Raw genomic sequence first — 21,756 nt, forward strand, 5'->3', positions numbered from 1 at the left:
TATAATGAATTCATAATTTGAGTACATGCTATATTTTATGTTTTCACTCTGCAAGCTCCACTGTGCGCCTGTCGATGTAACCGACTGCGAATGTGTGCGTGTTTGCACGTGCGCATGTGTGTGTCTCGACTTGTGCTTTTGCCTTTCTTGAGCGGCGGCGATGTTGCTGCTGTTACTGTTACTGTTGTTGTTGTTGCCTTGGCACTTGGCGGTGGCTTCGACTGGCTCTGAGTCTGACTGAGTCTTCGAGTCTGTGTCTCTTGGCTTACTGAGCTTTTTAGCCAGCCAGCCTTCTTGGGCGCTAGCCAGCCAAGCACTTATCAGTTTTCTGATCGCTGTGGGAATTCAGTTAATTGTGGACGCTGTAGCCAAACGGACGCACGGCACAACCTGCACAACTCAATATATATTCTCTCTATATTATATATATACAAGAGCAACTGAAAAAAAAGAAAAACAAACTCATTTTCAAATACGATTCTCGGAGTCGCCGATTTATTTGTTGGTGGTGTTGCAGTTGCAGTTGCCGTTGCGTTTGTGTGTTTGTCGCTCTGTCGTGAAAGTCAAATTTGCCAGGCACTGCCACTGCCACTGGAAACTGCAAGTGGAACTGGAAGTTATACTGGAAGTGCACACTAGAAGTATTTGAATAAGCAACCACAACAACAACAACAACATTCGCTAGCAGAACACAGCTGAAAACATATTTAAGGACAGTACTAAAAACAAATTCATCATACGCCGCGTTGGACGAGTTGATCTAAATACAAATGCAAGCTCATTTCGACAAAGTCAGTTAAATATAAAGTTTTCAGAGTGTGTGAGTGCGGCCCAATCAAATACAAATAAATTAAAAAAAAAAAAATAAAAACGAAAAGAATAAAATTATAATATAAAAACAACAACAACACAAAATATCAACAAGCTAAACAACGTGAAAGAGAAAGAAAACAAAGAACAGAATAAAAACCCGAAACTGGTAAAAATAAATTTGAAATTAAAACGAACTCATATTCTAAAAGCCATAAATAATTCGTCATTAAATACATATCGCCTATATATGACGCGCGCCAATATTGCTCCAATTTTAAATTGAGTAAAAAAAAAACGGCTTAGCAACAATTGCACTGAACAATAATAATAACAGATCGAAGTAACAGCTCGTGTTATAGAAAGCCAAAACAATCAAATACGAAATACGAAAATCAAACTTCGACAGCAGCAGCAGCAACAACAACACGGGATTAAAAATCCAGCTACAACCACAAAAATAATAACAGCAACAACAAGAGCGAGAACAACAACAACAATAACAACAACAACAATAAATGTGGTGGGTGCATTGGTAAGCTCAGCGGGTTAAAAAACAAAGTAACGGTTAATACATAAAGAATAACAACAACAATAACAACAGAAACAACAACAACAACAAGCAAAATCGCTAAAAATTGGCCAAAACGTTTTTTATGCGCAAACGCGTTTTTATGCTTAACATTTTTTTTTTTGCCTGCCTCGATGTTGCTGTTACTGTTTTTGTTATTGTTGTTGTTATTATTGCCGTTTGTACTCGAAGTTTTAATTTTTGCTGCCTTGCTTAACGTATTTTGTTTTGGGTTTTTGCTCTCTTACATTTTGACGGCTATAAAGTGGATTTGTCTTCAATTGTGTTTAGAAATCTGCACAGCCCAAAGTTACTAACAACATTAAGTTGAGCTCAGTTTGAGCTAAAAAAGCGACTGCAACTGCTCTGAAAATATGTCGGCCAAAAAAGGTGCAGAAAACAACGAAGAAAAAACAACAACAAGCAAATAGCCAGTGAATTGCCTCAAGGTCAGCGATGAAAGTGTGTGTTTCCATGCAAGTGTGTGAGTGAGTGTCTGTGTGTGTATCTGTGTGTGTGTGTTAGCTGTTATTTGCCTTACAGTTAGCCTTTGTGGCATGCATTAACGAACAACTTCAAAAGGCTTTTTCAGAGGGAAGTCGGATAGGGGCAAGTAGAAGGGGCAGGGGGCAACTGCCACCTTTTGTCTCCTGCAATTTTGATTGACAGCCGTGTAGATCAATTTTGATTGAGCAGATGTTTATCGCGTCCCTCGCCAGAGATTGCTGCAATCAAATATAATATCTATCGAACGTGGCCCGCCCGTTGTGTGAACCAAGTATTAAAGGTATTCAACATTTTGTTGCGTTGATTTGATAGACAGACGAGAGACGTCCGACATTTTACTTTTTTTTTTTTTTCGTATTATATTAGATCCGCCTAGTAATTTAGTAATTTGGCAAGCTACATTGCAGTACATTTTGTTTTGTCATAATTAACGGTTAAATGTAATTGACCATTGACGTTTGTTCAACAACAAAAGGAAAAGAGGCGGTTTTTTCTCTAATCGGGGAATATCAATTTGTCTGCCGATATTTGACTTTCTCGCTTGGCAACTGTTTACTTAATCGATCCCAAAGTAAAACAATTAATACTATTTTTTTGTTGCTGTTATAAATAATTTGTGTAATTTTCTGCTGCTGCTGCTGCACATTCTATGCCAAATTGCAAAACGTCAGTCAGCCCATTGCCAAACTCGTTCAACTATTTTAATACAAATTATTATTAAAAGCTTAATTGCACTGCAGTCGGCAACAACAATAAAACAACAATACTTGTGAGCTGAGCTTTGGAGCCACAATAATTAACGCGGCTAAAGCAAAAATTAACAAATTGTTTAGGCCAAACTGGTTGCAATACGATTTATATAGAGTGTGTATATATTTTGTTTTTTTTTTAAGTTTTTACCCTCTCCCCTCTTGGTTTATGCTTAGAGCACTGCAATGGCACTCGACGCGTCTCATATTTGACAATCGTAATCATAAAAGAAGTGCAATAAACTTTTAACAAATTCCATGGAAATATAAACAATTTTATGGTCGCGGTCGTTTGTGTGACTTTGCTTCAGTTTCGGTTTCTGTTTCAGTTTCATTTTTGGCACAAGCAACAACAACAAAAATATAACGCATACGTCGTGTGGCCTCTCCCTTGCTTGGCTTGTCTCGTCTTTGAGCCTTGCCCGTCCCTCAACTTGCTTTTATCAATTGAATTGCAATTGGCAGCATTTGATTTGCTGCCCCACGTCTCTCTCTGTATATCTATCTTTTGTATTTGAGAATGTTTGACAATTTGTCACATAGTCCAACACTTTGCGACCCATTTGTTCCACACTCCACTTCACTTGCGAACAGGTACTTTATTGTATCTAGATATATAGACAAGCGTACTTACTAACGATTTATTTGCTGCGGCACTTCTGGTTTTTTTTTTCTATTTCTTTTTCTTGTGCTTCAATTCAATCAAGTTTATTAACCGGAATTTGTGTGCAATGCATTCTATTGTGCGATTATTGTCTATTGATTTGTATTTGTGTAGTTTTATTTTTTTTCTGGGCGTAACCATCAGCCATCGATTAGCATTCTAATTTATATACTAACTGCACAAATTTGACGCCAATGGCCATGCACGAGTCAAGAGCAAGACTTCACTACACACAACTGCACAACTGCACATTGCCATTGCCAAGTGACAAAAATTATTCTTACTATGTTACTACTCGCAACTCCCACACCCATGGCAAACTAAACTATATCATACTCCTCTATTACACTGAAAAAAAAAACAGTTTATTAAATCAGGAATATTCGTTTTAAAAGTAAACTTTATCATACTCCTCTAGACCTGTTTCCAATATGAAGTATATTCATCCTAAAAAGTAATCTATACATTTTAAAAGTAGACTTTATTACACTCCTACAATACACTGAAAAAGAAACAATTTCTTAAATTTCTAAAAGAAAAAATAAGATGAAATAATTAAAACTAAGAACTTTTTACTTCTCACTTCCAACGTCAAGAATATTTTTCTTAAAAAGTAAACTATATTATTCTTCTCCCTTATTCACTGAAAATAAACCATATCTAAAATTTGTGTGTTTAAAAAGAAGATTAAATTATTAAAACTACGAACTATATTATAATCCATACTCTAAAAAATTACTAGTTTTAAGAATCCAAAATATTAATTTGAAAAATGTTGTTCTGAAAATAAGACCTAATTATTAAAAATTCAAACTCTGGAATCTATCGAAATTTTTATAAAGTTTTGTACAGATTTTGCTCATGACTCAGTCGAGAAGCATTCTTCATTGTGGTCTGATTAAGAAGTCTTGGGTTCAAATACTGCCCCAGATTTAACAAATTCCTAAAACTGAAACTTAATTCTCTAATTAAATAAACAAAATATGAAATGAAATGAAATGAAATATATTTAAATAGTTTCTATATATAATAAATTACTACTTTTTATTCATTTAAAATGATTTGTTGTCTTAGTAGTAGTATAAGATTTGTGCTCTTAAGAACTTAGATTTTTACCAATAGATTTGAAATCAAGTTTCGATTCCTCTACTTTAAAATATTTATGCACTCGACGCATCTTTTAAGATTAAAATTCTTGATTTCACAACTCTTTTTTTATCCGTGTATGATCTCCTTGATTCAACTGGGCTAAGTATGAAGCTGCTAATACTCTTTCTAGTTTTTTTCCCCTCTTGTTTTTTTTGCTGACTGTCTGGCTGGTTCCGTTTCTGGGTGCAGCAGCACACAGACCAGTTTTAAGTTACAGAGACTAAGCTGAGAGACTAGCAGAGACTAGAGAGCGCAAAGCTGGTTTCTAGCCGCAGAGATAACAACGACCTTTAGATGAGCTTGGGCACTTTTACTTTTCGGTCTGTTCTCAGCTCAGCGTTACATAAGATAAAGATAATAATGATAACTAGCCTGGCAGCAGGTGTCAAGCTGTCAAAAGATAACAAATCATTGGAAGCCATGCGTCACACAAAAGAATCGAAAAAGAATTTCCATAATTTGAAGTCGTTTACTCTGGCTAAAAAGTTGGTTAATTAATGAGCCAAGTTTAACGCGAAAAGAGACTTTCATTTTTAATGAGCGCTGAATTTTTGGCAGTCATAAACATATTGTTTTGGTTTCGCTTCGTTTATATGTATAGCATAGCAAGATTCCTGGGTAATTAAAAGCCATTGAACGCTTGAACGCTGCCTGGCGTTTGACTATGAGTAATTATAGCAGAAGGCTTGATAAGAACTCTATGCTAAGAACTGGTTTTTATAGTCAGGCTTCTTTTATATATTTAACTTTGTGTTTATTATTCTTTAGTCGCATTGGTTTGTTTTTATATTTTAATGCCGCATTTGACTTTGCTTAGTTAGTTTGTCGGCTTAATTACATACACATATATGATATTTTTGGCTATTTTCTATTGGCGGAAATGCCTGAACTTAAGTTGAAGTTGAATTTGAGGATGCGTGAGCGCTAATTACTTGCGAGGCTTTAATTAAATTAATCTTTGATTGAAGCGTGCATAAAGGGCGCCACTTGCCAATAAAATAATAAAGCCAAACTTAAAGGCTAATGTGCGCCTCGAGCGCGCCACGAGTTGAATGAGATGAGTATGCCAAAAAAAGAAAAAGAAGGCGAAAAAGAAGTCTGGCTTAAATTCGTAATACTTGTGTACAAAAAACATTCCCAAGCACAAGCCCAAGCACAAGCCTGCGCCGATGCCAAACTTCAATGACATGCCAATTGTTGTGGCTATCAAAATATTTGTCATTAATTATAAATATGTTGAAATCGGCAAGCAAAACACAGCTAAACAGCTTAGCATCTGCTGGCTGCTGACATGGCTTGCTGCATGGGCTCAAAACTGCTGCAACTTGTTTTTGTCTGAAGATGTTGCCTTCTGCCTTACTTGCCCCGCTTGCCACCGCCATCGCCAGCTGTGTGCTAGACAAGTTCAATGATTCTACTAGCCGTGACTCAATCGCATTTGGCAACTCTTAAAAATTAGCTGCAAAATATTTCTCAGTCTGTCGGTCTATCTATATTTGTATTTAGTATTTCGTATTTAGTATTTGCCTCGCCTGCCTGCCTGCCGCAGCTGCCTGCCCCAAACGGCTTTGCAAGTGTGAAATGCACCTTGACATTTGAATGTATATTTTTTTTTCTCTCTTAATATACACTCGCATATGTATACTTCTTATATGAATATTTTGTTTTGCTGCCGCTTATTGATTACCGATCGCAATGAATTTGTTTTGGCTTTGCCAGCTATAATGCCAGCCAATAACTTTTGCAAAATTATGCATCAATTTTTGCAATTTAGATGTTCATTCGGTAATCATTTTAATGTGCTTGCCCCCACCACCAACAACAACAGCGAAAAAACAAGTAAGAAAGATACCGTCGAGTGTGCTCAACTGTAAGATACCGGTTAGACATAAAGGTAAAGCAATACGGTATTTTTAAAACAATATACCAAATTTATGTTCCAAAAATACTAACAATATACCGAAAATTCTGTCGATATACCGAATTGACATACCAAAAATACTAGCAATATGTCAAATTTACGTGCTGAAAAATACTAGCAATATACCAAATTGATATACCGAAGAATGCTATCAAAATACCATTTTTATATACCGAAAAATACTAAAATGCACCGAATAATACTGTCGATATACCAAATTAACATACCAAAAATACTAACAACATACCAAATTGACGTGCCGAAAAATACTAGTGGTATACCGAATTGATATTCCGAAAATTACTAATATTATACCAAATTTATATACCGAAAAATACTAAATGTACCGAAAAATACTGTCGATATACCAAATTAAAAAACCAAAAATACTGACAACATACCAAATTGACGTGCCGAAAAATAAAAGTGATATACCGAATTGATATTCCGAAAATTACTATATATATACCAAATTTATATACCGAAAAATACTAAAATACGCCGAAGACTATATTTGGTATATCGATATACCAGAATCGCGTTAATAGCTTTTAAATAACGATTTCATTCGATACTTTAAACTAGAATACTATTCTCTTTTTAGAAAAATATACCGAAAAAATACTTAAGTATACCCAAGACTTTATTTGCTATATCGATATACCAAAGTCGGGACTCTGGCTTTAAACTTACGCTTGCCATTCGATTTTTTCAAATTATAATACCCTTCTTCACTTTGAGTAGCGGGTATAAAGACCACTTAGACCAGACAATATTCTCGTACTCGTGCTGGATTTATGGCTGCAAGCCAAGAAGATTACCAGTATTTTCTGTTTGTTCATTGAGGAATTTTGATTGCAAAATTAGAACTTGCAAAAGTCAGCAATTGTTCCAAGAACTCAACGCTTTTTATTCCACTTATCAGCAAAGTGTTCTTTATAGATTGAATTTATAATGACAGCCATATATTAATCTCGCTCTTTATTGCCTTAAAGAATTCAGCAAAATTTATCAACGCACTGTTTAATTGCTTGCTTCTGTTCTTTAATTTCAGTCATTAACAAAAACACGCAACACACACACACACATACACACACAGAAAGAAGTCAGACAGAAAGAAGAGCAGAAGACAAAGAACTAAAAAGTTGACCCTGGAGAATGCTTCCCACTTTCAGCATGATTCAACTGCAGACAAGACAAACGGCCAAATGAATCACTTGGCAAAGAAAGTGAGCTTCAATTAAGAGGAACTCCGAATAAAAAGTGCATACAAATAACTACGCCGGATATTTAAAGCGCTTGATTGAATCTGCTAATTGAAGGCAGCGTAAAGAGACGCCAAGGAGTCGCGATTGGATTGGATATCATAATCCAAGCCAGCAAGCACACTCAACACTCTCAACACGCACTCATGGCACACCTTTGCTGGTATCTCCAATTGGTCTTTCTACTGTTGGTAAGTGAAATAATCATTCTTAATTGATTTGAGGCGTAAATTATTCTTTTGTTGCTAAAGAGGAAGTTTATTTCAAGTGTCTGCTTATAGAGTTATTGTCATCGAGTAAGTGGGAATTCCCCTTTGGGCTCTTGGCATTTAATATTCTTATTAATGAACAATTGAGTTTCTAGAAATTTTTAGGAGGAATGTCAAATAATTTTCAAAGTACATTTTTAAACTTCTAAGAAATTTGTTATATTTTAAAAATAAATGAACATTTCAAGTATTGTATATTGTTTCGTATCAATTAATGAAAGCAGAGATAAATAATTTAGTACGTCATTCTTCAAGCTTTTAAAAATGAAATATTATTTACAAATAAATGAAAACTCAAAATTTATATTATTATTTTGTTAATTTAAAGTACATCGTCAAGCTTCTAATTAATATGACATTTATGTTAAATGAAACGAAGGTCTTGAAATGTCATCAAAGTTTAGTGGTTAGTCTACGACTTTAAAATTTGTTATTATTATTTCCATTTATCTAGTTTTTGATTATACTCAAAACAATATTACGAATAAGCAAATAACTTTTATTGAAGTTATTTCGCACCTTGCAAATAATACTTAAAATGGGAATAATAAATTTTAATTTATGTTTTTGAATGTCTAATTATTTATTTATTTATAGTCCACACATAATTAAAAATGAGAAACTAACAAAGATCTTACAAGCAGTTAATTTAAAAATATATTTTCGAGTAACTCTAGAAAAGTATGGTCAGGATTCAAGGCAGTTTTTATTTATCGAAGATTCACTTTCAATTTAATGAAGTCTAACTTTCGATAAAGTGACTCTACAAACTCTCTAGACTGTATTCTAAATTAAATTAAATTAAAATAAGTCCAACTTTCAATAAAGTGGCTCTAGAAACACTTCTCAAACATTCAAAGCACTCAAGATGTTCCATAAATTTTCAATAATTTATTTCACTTTTATTTCTCTTCACTTAAATTAAAAGAAGTTTAACTTTCCATCGAGTGACTGTAGAAACAATTTGCACTCAAAGCACTCAAGATATACCATAAATTTGCAATAATTTATTTCACTTTTATTGCAATCTCTTCAGTTCAATTAAATGTAGTCTAACTTTTCACCTTTACCTTAAAAAACTAGATTAAGCTATTTAATTCCCAGACCTTGAATGCTAATCAAACCGAAGCGTCGGTGAATCAGCAAAGAGAGATGTTTTTACTATCAGAGAATCCAGCATAAGACAATTAACTCGATCAAGCAACCAGTTGAACAGGGTATAGAAAAAACAAACAAACAAATAAACACTTAAAGTTTGCTGCTGCTTTCTGCTTCAAATCATTTTTCAAGACTCTCATCGTTGCCTCTATAAGTTGTCGGTTTCCACGGTTTTCAACTACTTTCGAGATGTGGGCCAAAAACAAATAAGAAACAACAAAAGTTTCATCTTTATTCTCGACATTGAACTTTCAGTGCAGATGCTGGGCTGATGATTTATCACGCATACGCAGCGTTGGCCGCAGTTTATGCGGGAGCTCATTGTAGTCAAAATGCGGCGAAACGAAATCGATTCGAATTGGTCAACCCTTTTGAAGTTAATGCACGTTTGTAATTTGCTGGCAGTTGCTGGCCACTGTTCAATGATTTGGCCATAAAAAAAAAATTTGCAATTGCAATTGCAAATGTCTTGCAGAAAACTGAGTAATAAATGGATTAATTGCTAGAGCTATTTTTCTCTCTCTATTTTTTTTTTTTTTGTTTGTATGTCTACGGTGTCGATTGAGCTCACATTTATTGGCCCAAATCATCCATAATGCGAGTTGGCTTGCAGTTTTTACTATTATTAATTTGAGCCCAGTTGGTTAATGTTAATGTGTGTGAAGTGGAGTGCTGGACACAATGAGTGTGCAGTCGAAGCCACAGCTGATTGAGAGTAAAGTCGACTACTAAAGTGAAGTTAAGCTAAATAATTGCACGCGATTTGCGCTCGGTTATGCGAGACTGCAAATAGCAAACTGCAAAATGAAAATGAAAATGAAACTGAACTGAAAAACTTAAAACTAAAGCACAAAACTGCCGAGAGTCGACGTCTCAGTCGTCGTCGTCGATGACGATGGCAATTTGCAAATTATGCGCAGCGGGCGGGGATGTTGATTGAGCAGAGCGGAGAGCGGAGACCGGTGAAGGGGGGCAGGCAGTAAAGTGGGGTGCGGTGCAACGTCGCGTGGTGCAACAACATTCTAAAGCCAGCTTTTCTTTCATGTGTGTGTGATATGCATATGACGATTAGCAAAACTGCTTGTAGAATTGTGTATGTGTGTGTGTGTTTGGCGAGGAGTGTTAGTTTGTCTGTTGTTTGTTGTGCTGTGTAATTAATAAATGTGTGTTATTAACACAGACTTGGAGAGGGGAGACAGACAGCGACTCACTGAGACTGAGACTGAGACTGCGACGGAGATGGAGATTGATTTTGTGGCATTGAGCAGCCCTAATGTGGGCCGCACTTTAAAGCGAAGATCAATGAATCGATAATGACAAGACGAAGTTGCAAGTAGAGCGCGTGGCGCGTTGCACGCTGCACGCTGCACGTTGCACGTTGCAACACTGGACAGCTTAAAGAGGCTGCGGGTGGTGGCTGCAATTAAACAATGGTCGCTTGGCAACAAGACGCTGACACATTCACATTGTTGCAACTGTGCAACTGCAACTGCTGCTGCTGCGGTTGCTGCTCCTTTCAACGTTGCAACGCCCACTACAGCAAACGCTTTGGGCCACGAACAAAACGTTACAGTTACAGCAAATAAAACAAACTATGCGGGCACTGGCCAATTCTTTGCAGCCAAACATGGACTATCTGCCTCTCTTTCCCCCCTCCTTTCTCCCTCTCTCTTGCTTTGTTATTTTGCATGTTGACCAGACGAATTTGATAAACGAAAAAGTTTTCATTATTACAGCCTGGCGACTTTTTCCGTGTTGTGTGTGTTTCAATGCAAATCGTTTAACGGCGCTGTGTGTGGCTAGTTCGTGTCTTGAGTCATTCGTTTTTATGCAACTTAAATCCTGTTTTCTGTTTTTTATTTTTCGAGCTGCCACCGCTGCTGCTGTTGCCCGTCACATCAATCATGAAGCGACCGCCTAATTGATTAGTGCCCAACTTCCGAAATTTGCATATAAAAATTCAATTCAAAAATGAAACATAAAACGAATTGAAATTGCTATTGAGAAGAATCGAATTCGAATTCGAATTGAAAGCGAAACGCAATTGAATTTGTCAACTTGTGCCAGACAGCCAGCCAATAAAATTCAAAGTCATAAAAGAACACGTTCGTCTGTTTGGATGATGGGATCATTGTGGCTAATTAAAAAAAAAAAAGCGTCGTCGCTCGAATCGTTTTTTGAAGCGGCACTTGAAAGCGCACAAGTACACGTAAGAGCCGTTCATTAAGGCGTGATTATTGCTTAATTGTTAAATGTATAACAACAGGTCTATTGATTTGGCTAAGGCGGATATCTCATTGAGTTTCACCGACAGCGTTTAGAATTTCAGATCAATAGACTTCAATTTCAGAGTTCGATTCATATGCGGAGCGCCGTTGTCGTTTTTGATTATGAAATGAAATATATGGTATTTGAACACACATATTTGACACTTCCGCTAAGTTGACAGCCGTGAAAATTGTCAACGCTGTTGTGAAAGGTGCAACAATCGAATGATAAATGATGAAACGACGCTATACGCTATAGTTCCAATTTTTGTACCCGTTTTGCCAGCTAAGTGCAAAAGAATGTCTAACAGGATTATCATTTTGCCAAATTGTCAGCCTGAGCTGATAAATCAATCAAGATTAGGATAAATGATTGCCTATCTATTTTTGGGGTTAGCCTCCGTCTCCAACAGTAACAGAAACAGAAAGACACTAAACTCATTTCGATTTTTGATTTCATTCATTAAACTTCGTAATGGCACTGACCAGTCGGTTCAAGTAACTCTGCACAATGGAAAGGAATGTTGCTGTTGCTGCTGCTGTGTGTGAGATTGCCAACACTCGTATAATGTCAAAAGAGAAACGAGTTTTTGTTTGTGTTTGTGCTTGCTCGTATTTTTAGAACGTTTTTGTGGTGTCTTTTGTTTTTAATAGCAGAAGGGAGCGACAATGTTATGGGGGTAATCAAATATACATGACATTACTAAACTCAGCCCTAGAGACACTTTTCGACTATTGTTCTTAACTATCTGCGCTCGCATTGTTATTAACTTTCAGCAGCAGCAGCGGCAGCGGCAAACAATTTTTTGTGTGTCAATGTTAAATGCTCATTCACTGGAGTAACTTCTGCAATTTTAGACATAAAAGGCAAGGCGAGCCGCCTCACTGGTGACTAACTCCGGTTGACTGTGGTAACTGGCCACTCGCCCAACTGCTTACAGCTTACAGCTTACATCGTACAGTTTACAGACTTGTGCTGCGCCTGCTCGCCTGCCTGGGTGCTTGCCTGTAATTTTAGCACATGTGCGAAGGTGTTTTGGTTGCTCTCGCTGGTGCTGCTGCTGCCAGCAATTGTTAGATAGAATCGCTTAAATATGATCTAGAAATGTTCATTTTGAACAAAAACAATAACAACAAACCAGAGGCGACAGTCGACAGCCGACAAACGACAAGCGATCGGCGCCCACCTAATCCCAGTTGTTGTTGTTGTTGTTGCTTTTGTTGTTGCACATCGTTGCGCTGTCAAGCAATTTGCAGTTATGCTCGAAAAGCTGCCGGATGTTGTTGTAGTTGTTGCTGTTCTTATTATATCATATTTTATACAAAATACTTATAGTTAAGTTATTATTTTCAGACTGACTTGCATGCAAAAATATTGTCTATGTCGTTGTTTTGTTTTTGTTGTTTTTCGTTTTTCGTTTTCAATTTGCGCCTTTCCAATCGCATTAACTTTTATAGCTCCATAGAAGTGTCGAGTGTATGTATGTGTATCTCTGTGTATGTGTGTGTGTGTGTGTGTGATTTATCTCAATTACAATTAGTTATGCTGATTTCGCCAAACGCAATAAATGTATTTTATTTGCCATTTGTCTGAGCTGCTCAATTGGTTAGCTCGAGAGGCGTTGCAGGGCAAGTTCGTGTCCTAAGTCTTTTGTTTTGCTTTATAGATTTCTTTGTTTCTTTTGGGTTTTTATCTCTTGCCAACAACGGGGCGGAATTTCTGTGTTGCCTTAAATTGATTTATAAATATCTCCAGCTTAAAGCCTAGTTCAAGCACAGTTCAAAAATACAATATAATGAGAAAAAAGAAAGGATAAATAGAAGGTCAGCGAACAACAACAACAACACAAGTTTAGAAACAATAAATTAACTGATATCTAGCTGCTGACTATTGTGTGCAATAATTTGCGAATTTTTATGTGTTAAAAGCAATTTTGAGATACTTTTAGACTAATTCTTTAAATATGCACAAGTACATTTATTTAAATAAATAAACAGACTTGAATTCGCTGAGGTTCTTTTGGTATTTCCAAAGATCTTTCGAGTGAAAGGCGAAATTTCTAAGAAGTTAAAGATATTCAGCGAATGAGTCAGAGTGATAAACTACTGAGATTATAGCAGCTAAGTGTGTCAAGTAAATTTAAGTCTCAATACTCAAAGCAGAACAGTTCTTCAATAAATTAATATTTATTAAATGAAGAAGTTACAAAGTTTACTTAGCAAAGTTCCAACTTCATAATTAAGTTCTTTGTTTATTTTTATTACAACAAATACAAAATATTGTGTATCATAAAGTCAAGTGCAAATGTTTTCCTTATAGTCTAATGCGCACCTCAATGCATTGAGCCGAGTTTCCTGCAGCGGCTAAACAAAAAAGATTAAGTGTCAGCCATTTATATGTTGTCTTCATTAGCTGCCACTTGCCACCACTTTAAGTAACCATTTGTCAGTTTTGCCCGCAATTATGACGTTTGACCAACGAACATGCTGATCAAACGTTGCCGCAGCGCATTCCATTGATGTGTTAATAAATGCCCAATACACTTGCTTGTAGCATTATTCAAATGTCATGCCATCAGAGCATGACTTCTAGAGCAGCACTCGTGCCGACGACGACGAGTGAAGACAGCAGCATATCGAATGATATTTTAATTACGCAAATATATAAATAGATTGCTGAGATAAGCTCTGGGGCACAGTGCATTTATGCATCATGTGTGCCCCACTTGATTTGCATAAAAATCCCATTGACACGAACTACATCATTTCTTTTTCATTTGTATTTTTTATTTTTTTCATATTTGCAGATGTTGTGCTGCGGTTACACGCGCTCTGCTCCAGCACCCGCTCCTCGCCCAGCACCATCGTCAGCCGGCCGACAGAGTGAACTCATTGCGGGCAATGAGTTCCTTAAGCTCTTTCTCGATCACAACGAACAGCAGCGAAGTCTGCACAGCGGCGAGGATGATTACGAGGGCGCTGGTCGATTGCATGGCGCTCGAAGTCTGGAGCATAAGACACGCTATCGCAATGCGAATGGACAGCAGCAATCGGATGCGGAGGGCAATAAGCAAGTCGTCAAACTGGTGACCACAGGCAGCAAGATTGTCTTTCTCGAGGATGCACCGAGCGTTGATGGTGTTGCGACCACAAAACCAAATGCCAGCGATGAGGTCAAGGTGGTGGCTGTGAGTGTGAGCTCGTCCAGCAAACGTGGCAGTCGCATAAGTCGCACGCATGCGCCGGCAGTGAAGCAAAGTTATGGACAATCTGCTGGGCATACTTCAGTTCCTTCCTCAGCTCATTCTTCAGCTCATTCTGCAGCTCACTCTCCAACTCATGCTTCAGTTCACTCCTCAACTCATTCTTCAGCTCATGCCCCATCTCATTCGCATTCTCGTACTCATTCCCCTACTCACAATCACATCCACACCCCTGCCCATCGCAGCAGCGCGCCCAGCGCCATCGGCGTGGACTTTGTCAATCGTTCGCACAAGAGCGAACTCTCCATCGAGGAGACCGAGCCACGCTTGGCTGCCGATGCCATGGACGCGGAGAGCGATTCACTGAACAGCGCCTCGAACATACAAAATGTTTTGGCATCGCCACTGCTGGCTGCGGCCGCCTCCAGTCGCTCCAATTCGGTGGCGTCATTTCGCAGCGTTGCGTTGCCCGCCCGAAATGTCAGTCGCATAAATCAGCGCGCCAACGATGCCGACACACATGCAACAGCAACAGCAGCGGCAACGGCAGCAACCGCAACAGCTACCGACGACAAATTGCTGCCGTTCCAGACGGTGATCTATCACGACACAAAGCAGGGTCACGGGCCGCAGTCAAGATCAATATCATACAGTTCCATATCGCAGAATGTGGACGATTTGCAGCTGCCGGGTGGCTGGCACAAATCCGCTGGCATCTTGGCCGAGGCTCAACGCAATGTGAGCGACAGCTTGAAGCCGATGCCACGACTGGCTTCGGAGCCAGCGAAATTCTACTCTGTACCATCGAAAATGTACAGTGTGCCCTCGAAATTCTACTCGGAACCAGCGAAAGTTTACTCAGAGCCTGCCAAGATGTACGGACAACCAGAGAAGGTTTATTCAGAGCCAGCTAAAGTCTATGGACAGCCATCGAAATTTTACTCGGAGCCAGCGAAAGTTTATTCGCAGCCATCCAAAGTTTATGGCGAGCCGGCGAAGACTTATTGGCCCACAGCAACTGGCACGACCAGCACGCCAGCAGCAGCAGTAGCAGCAACCACAACAACGAGAGCAACACCAACAACCACAGCAGCGGGGGCGGGGGCAGCAACTGTAACTGTGCCACCGGGCGCTGCCCCAAGCACCTTTGTGCCCTCGCGTCGCCCAGCAATTGTGTCGCGCATTGCATTCGGCGAGGCGCAGACAACAACCACTCCGACGTCGACAACCACGACGACGACAACGAGCAGCGGCAGCAGCACAGCGCCCACTGCTAGGCCAAGCACTTGGCAGCAGCATTATCACAATGCGCATAATCATCAGCTGCAGCAGCAACAGCATCATCAGCAGCAACATCAGCAACCACAACCGTCCACGGCGAATGCGGGCAATTCGCAACCGCGTCGTGTACTCTTCAATTTGGATAAATTACCTTATGATTTATTGAATGCACCGCAATCGCAGTTGCAGTTGCCGTTGCCATTGCAGTTGCCAGAGCAGCATCGCCATCTATTGGAGCCCATTTTATCAAAGAGTGCAAGTCCATGTTGGGAGCAACGTCAGCATTCATCACTGTCGCTGCAACATTCTAATCAAAATGCCAAAGGATTGCCCAATAGAGGTGAGTCGTTTTTGTTTTTTTCTTGTGCTCTCAGTTTTTTGCTCTGCTCACTGGGTCACTTCACGATTGCCTAGATTATGAATGCACTGCAATTAGTTGCTGCACCAAAACAACAACAAAAATCAACAACAAACAACAATTTCCAAGCACAGTGTAATTATAAAACATAGACGCGTCTCCCCAGAGAGCGAAGCAACTAATCTTGAACTTATCAAAACGAAGCAACTAACTGTTTATTCTTCTTTTCTCCCCCTCTCTTGGCAGATCTAGTCAAGTGTGTTGCCAAATTTGCGCCAGCCACAGCGTCCGGCAGCAGCGCCTACTCATACAGTTCCAGCTCGAGCAGCTCGTCATCCTCATCCTCGTCATCCAATGTGCAGTTGCCACATTTTACAACCGAACGCGCCGAGCTTTACACACCGACCCCAGAGCAAAATTACGAAATTGAAGAGTCCGTAAGTGTTATGACAAACGGACGAGCCCATGGCCTGCAGGCTGGCAACGGCGGCGGCGGCGGTGGCAGTGGCAATTCGGCTGGCTTCTCGCTGGTCACAGCCACCACACCAGCCAGTCCAGCAACAAGCACTACAATACCAACAACAACAACAGCAACATCAGCGGTGGCATCTGCAATAGCAACAACAACGCAACGCGGCAATCGCAATCGTGGCATAGACCGGGGACGTGGTTCAGTGGTGTACAACGCCAACGCAAATGCCAACGACTATGATGGCAGCGATGGCAACAACGACGAAGACAATATAGACGAAGACGAAGAGGCGGAGGAGCAGCAAGAGGATGCTGAGGGCAGAGGCAACAGCAACAACAACAATGAGTCAGATGATGATAAAGTCGCCTATGTGGTGGAGGGACGCAACTATCGCAAGTATCGCGTCGAGGAGAAAACCGACGATGGCTTCATCGTTGGCGAGTATGGCGTTGTCGACCACAACGATGGCAACCTGAGCGGCGTGCGTTACACCGCCGACTCGACCATTGATCGTAGTTTGATACAAAAGGGGCTGTTGACATTTTTGAAGCTCAAGTAGTAGTCGCAGCAGCAGCAGTCATAGTTGCAGTTGCTGCCGTAGTGACTGTCGACAGCTGCCGCCTGCCGACTGTCCAGCTGCCAGCCAGCCTGCCTGCCTGCCTGCCTGCCCCACACAGCTGCCACACAGCTGCAGTGGCATTCATTTCATACACATGTGATCCAAGTCGTATTGTAGTTAGTGTAGCTTAAATTAATATAAACTAGCCTTCATTTATTAAAGCCCAATGACACTGCCAGAAAGTGACAGTTGAACAATAGAATTGTTCTACAGCGAATCAGCAAACAGCATAACAAGTTTTTTTACAAGGGAATGTGGCAGTTTTTCAAGAAGCTTCGCGGATGCCCTTTTGCAAATGAAATAAAATATAAATATACAGAATATTGCAATACTAATAAATCATATTTATTAAAGTTTTCATGTGCTTTCGCAGTGCATTAAAGCATAAGCTTAGGCAGCTTAATCACATTTAATACTCACTCAATGAATTTGAGCAAAACTAAATAACTTTTAATATTCAATCAATCCATTTTCGCAAAGCTTATACTAATGTGCTTCTGCATGCACATTAAAGCACAAGCTTCAACAGATTTGTTTGACATAAATTAGATTTCAAATTCAATACATCAATTTAAGTTCAACTAAATATGAAAGCTTTAACGTGCTTTCATATGGCTCAATATAAATTATGAAATTTTCATAATATGCTTTTAGCGCAAGTTTTTTTGCCTGTCAAGCTTAAAGCAAATGTTTGACTGTCATTTTCGGCTAGTGTCACTGGAATTTAAGTACCGCCTAGTTAGTCTTTGTCCACACATAACATTTACATATCCACAATACTCTGTCCTACTTAAAAATCCTACGCCCAAAATCAGCGAGTGTGTCTGTATGCGTCATCAGTATCTGTAACTATAAATGTAATTGTAATTATAATTGTATCTGTGTGTTGAGTGTGTCTGTGTGTGTGTATAATCGAATTTGTTTAATGTGTAGATAATGTTTTAATTAATTTATTGTAGTTGTTGGTATTGTAATTAATTTAATTTAAATTATAACTGAATGAAGAGCAAAATTTTGACCTAGCAAACTTGCCATAATTTACTCATAACACTCTTTTGGCCAATTATCCAATTTGGCCTTAAAGCACGTACGCACCTTAAAATGCATCATAAAACTATCCTAATTAGTGTCCTAAGTACGAGTAACTTTTGCAATGTGAACAACGAGTATATGAACAGAAACTAAAATAAAACATACATAAAAAATATAAAGTAAATATAAATGAAGTAAATTAATAAAGAACACTGAATGAAATTGTAAATGGTGTAAATAATAAATGGATTCACAGCGGGCGGCGAACACAAACATACTGTAAATATCAGGCAAAAAAAATGGGGGAGAGAAACAGGTCCGAAGGAATAATGTAAATAACCATTTAAAATTGATTAAAAACATGCTGCCTACGGCGATCGAGCGACCGACAATATCATTAAACTTTAATTGATATGAACAAGTGACAAAGGGCTGACGATCAGCAACATCAACAACAGCAACAACAGTAACAACAACAACAATAAGTGCTATCAGTTTCGACAGCGAAATGCGGAAATGGTAAAAGGATCGAAATGGATCGACTTCGGGGGATTGAGAACAAAGTCAGGGCTTTTATAGGATGCATTTGGTCAATTAAGAGCTGATGGCAATGTCAGATGGTCGCTTGCTCGTTAACTGCTGCAAAATACAAAAGCAGAGAGAATGCACAGATCAGCAAAAGAAGAAGAAGAAGAAGAAGATGATGATGATGGTGCAGCAGCAGCAGGACCTGAACCTGTAAAATCGACAAAACGAAGGTCGCTGAACGGCCTTGCTTGCGGTCGCCGGACGTGTTTGGCGTCTGCGTGTCGTCATTTGGTTTTTATTGCCCACAGAGGGATTTGCGAGAATTGCGAGAATCGAACTCTTGGCAAATTCCACTGATTGCATGCGCCACTCTCTGTATAGAAGAGCCCTACTAGCGTTGAGCTATTTATAAATTGCTGCTGCGGCCCCGAAGACAATCGGGTGAGTGTATCCACAGCAGCAGCAGCTTTGGTATGTCATCTTATCGCTGGCCAGCAATCAGTGCCAACATGCTCTGTAAGCAAAAGAAGGGGCCCCAAAGCTTTGCAAAGCATCGAAGACGCAATCTGTGTGAAATACTATGCATGCTGTGCCCATAAACTTGGCGAAAAGAGAATGTGCCGCGCAGATTTAATGCGAGACTGCCTCAGACTGGGACTGAGTCTGAGTCAGGGACAGGGACAGGGCTAAGATGACGATGCCATGCCGTGCTCTGCTCTGTTCTGCTCTCTGCTGTGCTGTGCCGTGCCCTCTGCGGTCAGCTGCCTGATGGACAGCTAAAGGAACTGGTTATAGTTATACCGTTGCAGGCAATTACTGCCCCCCTTTTTTTTCCAACTGTTCTGCTGCGAAAATAATTTACAATGCTGCAGGAACTGTGTGCCTAAAAGTGTCTGTGGAATGATGAACGTTAAGCGAACACGTTCGCCTGCGGTCATACTTACTTATTGTTGTTGTATGACCACTCAGGGAATCTGCTGTGAAACTGAACCTCGCTTGAATCGGGGAATCTGTGTTGGCGATCTGTGTTGGGGGCGTTTGGCAAAAAAAGCCAGGCAGGCAGGCAGTCAGTGCGTGTCGACAATAAATTTGAAAACTACACGATTATTTCAGTTGCCTCCCTCGAAAGTCTCCCTCGCTCTTGCTCCTGCTCTCAGTCTTTTGGCTACACGATCTGACAGGTTGAACGACGCTGGCAGCACGCCTTCACGTCCTTTTAGTTGCTTTTTAATATGGTGGGCGTGCCGCCTGGATTGCCATTCTGACAGCTTTGTAAGCAGAGAGTTTCGCGTTGGCTTTATTAAATTGCCTTCGGCCCGAAAACTGCAACTGCAACTGCAACTCGAACTCCACCTGCATTCGTCCGCCTCCTTTTTGCCTTGAGCTGTTGACGTTGCTGCATTTGTTATTTTCCACTTGAGCACCTCCCTCTCATCTCATTTTGTTGCCCCTTCCTGGCAAGTGTCCTCTTCTTAGTTAATTACTGCAAAAATGTTCCTTAGCTCGCGTACTTTTTATTTCTTGTAATAAAGTTGCCCGTCCGCTTCCATTTTATTTTTTTTCACTCACAATTTATGAGCTATTTTATTCAATATTCCTGTCTTTGGCCTGATCGATCGTGCATTGAAAATTTATGACATGACATTATAATTGACCGATTTGTCATTATAATTAGTGAACATGCTGTGCACTGGACCCAGCCACCATAAGATCAGGGCGTATTTAAATCATCCGGACAGCATCCTTTACGCGGTTTTGCAATCAATTTATGCATATGCCAGGGGACTATTTATAGAATATGCTCTGCTACAATGTTGTTGTTAGCAAGAATGTTGGATTGTTGCATGCATTAAGCGTATAATTAACTTAATTCTATTTATAAACATTTTTTAATAATAAAGTTGCTGTCATTACTGCTGCTGCAATTACAGCTGAAAAATCATTCCAGTTATATTAAGTAATTAATGGACCTAAAATTGTATTATTATGAAGTCATCAATCTACAGCAAAGTAAGTGATAAAGTTTTTGCATTATTATATTTTGATATAATTTTATTAATCAGCTTGACGTTTTTGTTTGATTTTAAAAAAGATTATCTGAATCGCCGAAACCCGCCATCTATCGGCCATGTTTTGAATAGTGAAAAATGCTTGCCTGAAAGTAGGCAATGATTTTTTATTTGAAATGTTTGCAGTGGCTGTAAAACTGTTCAATGTGATAGTTTGGATGTCAGTTGACGAAAAATAGTGAGTGGTGAACATAAGCATTATTAATAATAATTAATATTAATATTATGTTATATATTATTTAGTTCAATGGGTTATATTTATTTATTATTTGTATGCTTTATATATTAAATGCTGCAGTTTAGCCATTACTTTACGAACATTTGAAATAGTTCCAATAAAATTGCCAGACTGCTTGGCATTCTTTGCTTAGTTTTCCACCAAAATTCATAATCTCATTAATCGCTCTAGAAAATGCTTGAATTTTGCTGCACATTGCAGTTTTTAGTTTACTGAGAAGTTACTCCTACGAAAGATGAACCGGATGCGGATTGAAATTAACCAAAAGTCATGAATCAAGCAAAAAGTTAATTCAAGAAAAGCAAATGAGAATACAAAACACGGGACACATGTGCCAGCAAAACAAAAGGAATGCAAATCATTGCGTGTCCCTCCTTCGACCCCTCTTCAGTCAATGCAACTGCAAATGCAAGTGACCTCAGTGCAAATGTGAAGAGAAGTGGTAAGAGGAGTATATGGGGCAGAACTAATTGTGAGCAATTAGCAAGAAATATATTTAAAACTCAACACTTTACTAATCTGCAAGTGTCAAGCGGTTGAAGCCGATGCCTTAACCTTAACAGATGCCGGCATGCTTCTGCACAAGCCACACAATCATCATCAATGCTGATGGTGATGGTGGTGGT

At 39.2% G+C, this 21,756-nt stretch overlaps 1 protein-coding gene across 1 annotated transcript; it reads left to right on the top strand.

Moving 5' to 3' along the window:
• Positions 1 to 1,227: 1,227 nt before the first annotated feature.
• On the top strand, positions 1,228 to 18,504 carry LOC117576031 (uncharacterized). The gene is made up of 4 exons (XM_034260540.2): positions 1,228 to 1,345; positions 7,426 to 7,827; positions 14,138 to 16,154; positions 16,419 to 18,504. The coding sequence occupies exons 2-4, from the start codon at positions 7,783 to 7,785 to the stop codon at positions 17,201 to 17,203; spliced, it is 2,847 nt and encodes a 948-aa protein (XP_034116431.1). The 5' UTR covers positions 1,228 to 1,345; positions 7,426 to 7,782; the 3' UTR covers positions 17,204 to 18,504.
• The last annotated feature ends 3,252 nt before the right edge of the window (positions 18,505 to 21,756 follow it).

This window comes from Drosophila albomicans, chromosome 2R, assembly GCF_009650485.2.
Source record: "Drosophila albomicans strain 15112-1751.03 chromosome 2R, ASM965048v2, whole genome shotgun sequence".
In the NCBI taxonomy this organism is placed as follows: domain Eukaryota; kingdom Metazoa; phylum Arthropoda; class Insecta; order Diptera; family Drosophilidae; genus Drosophila; species Drosophila albomicans.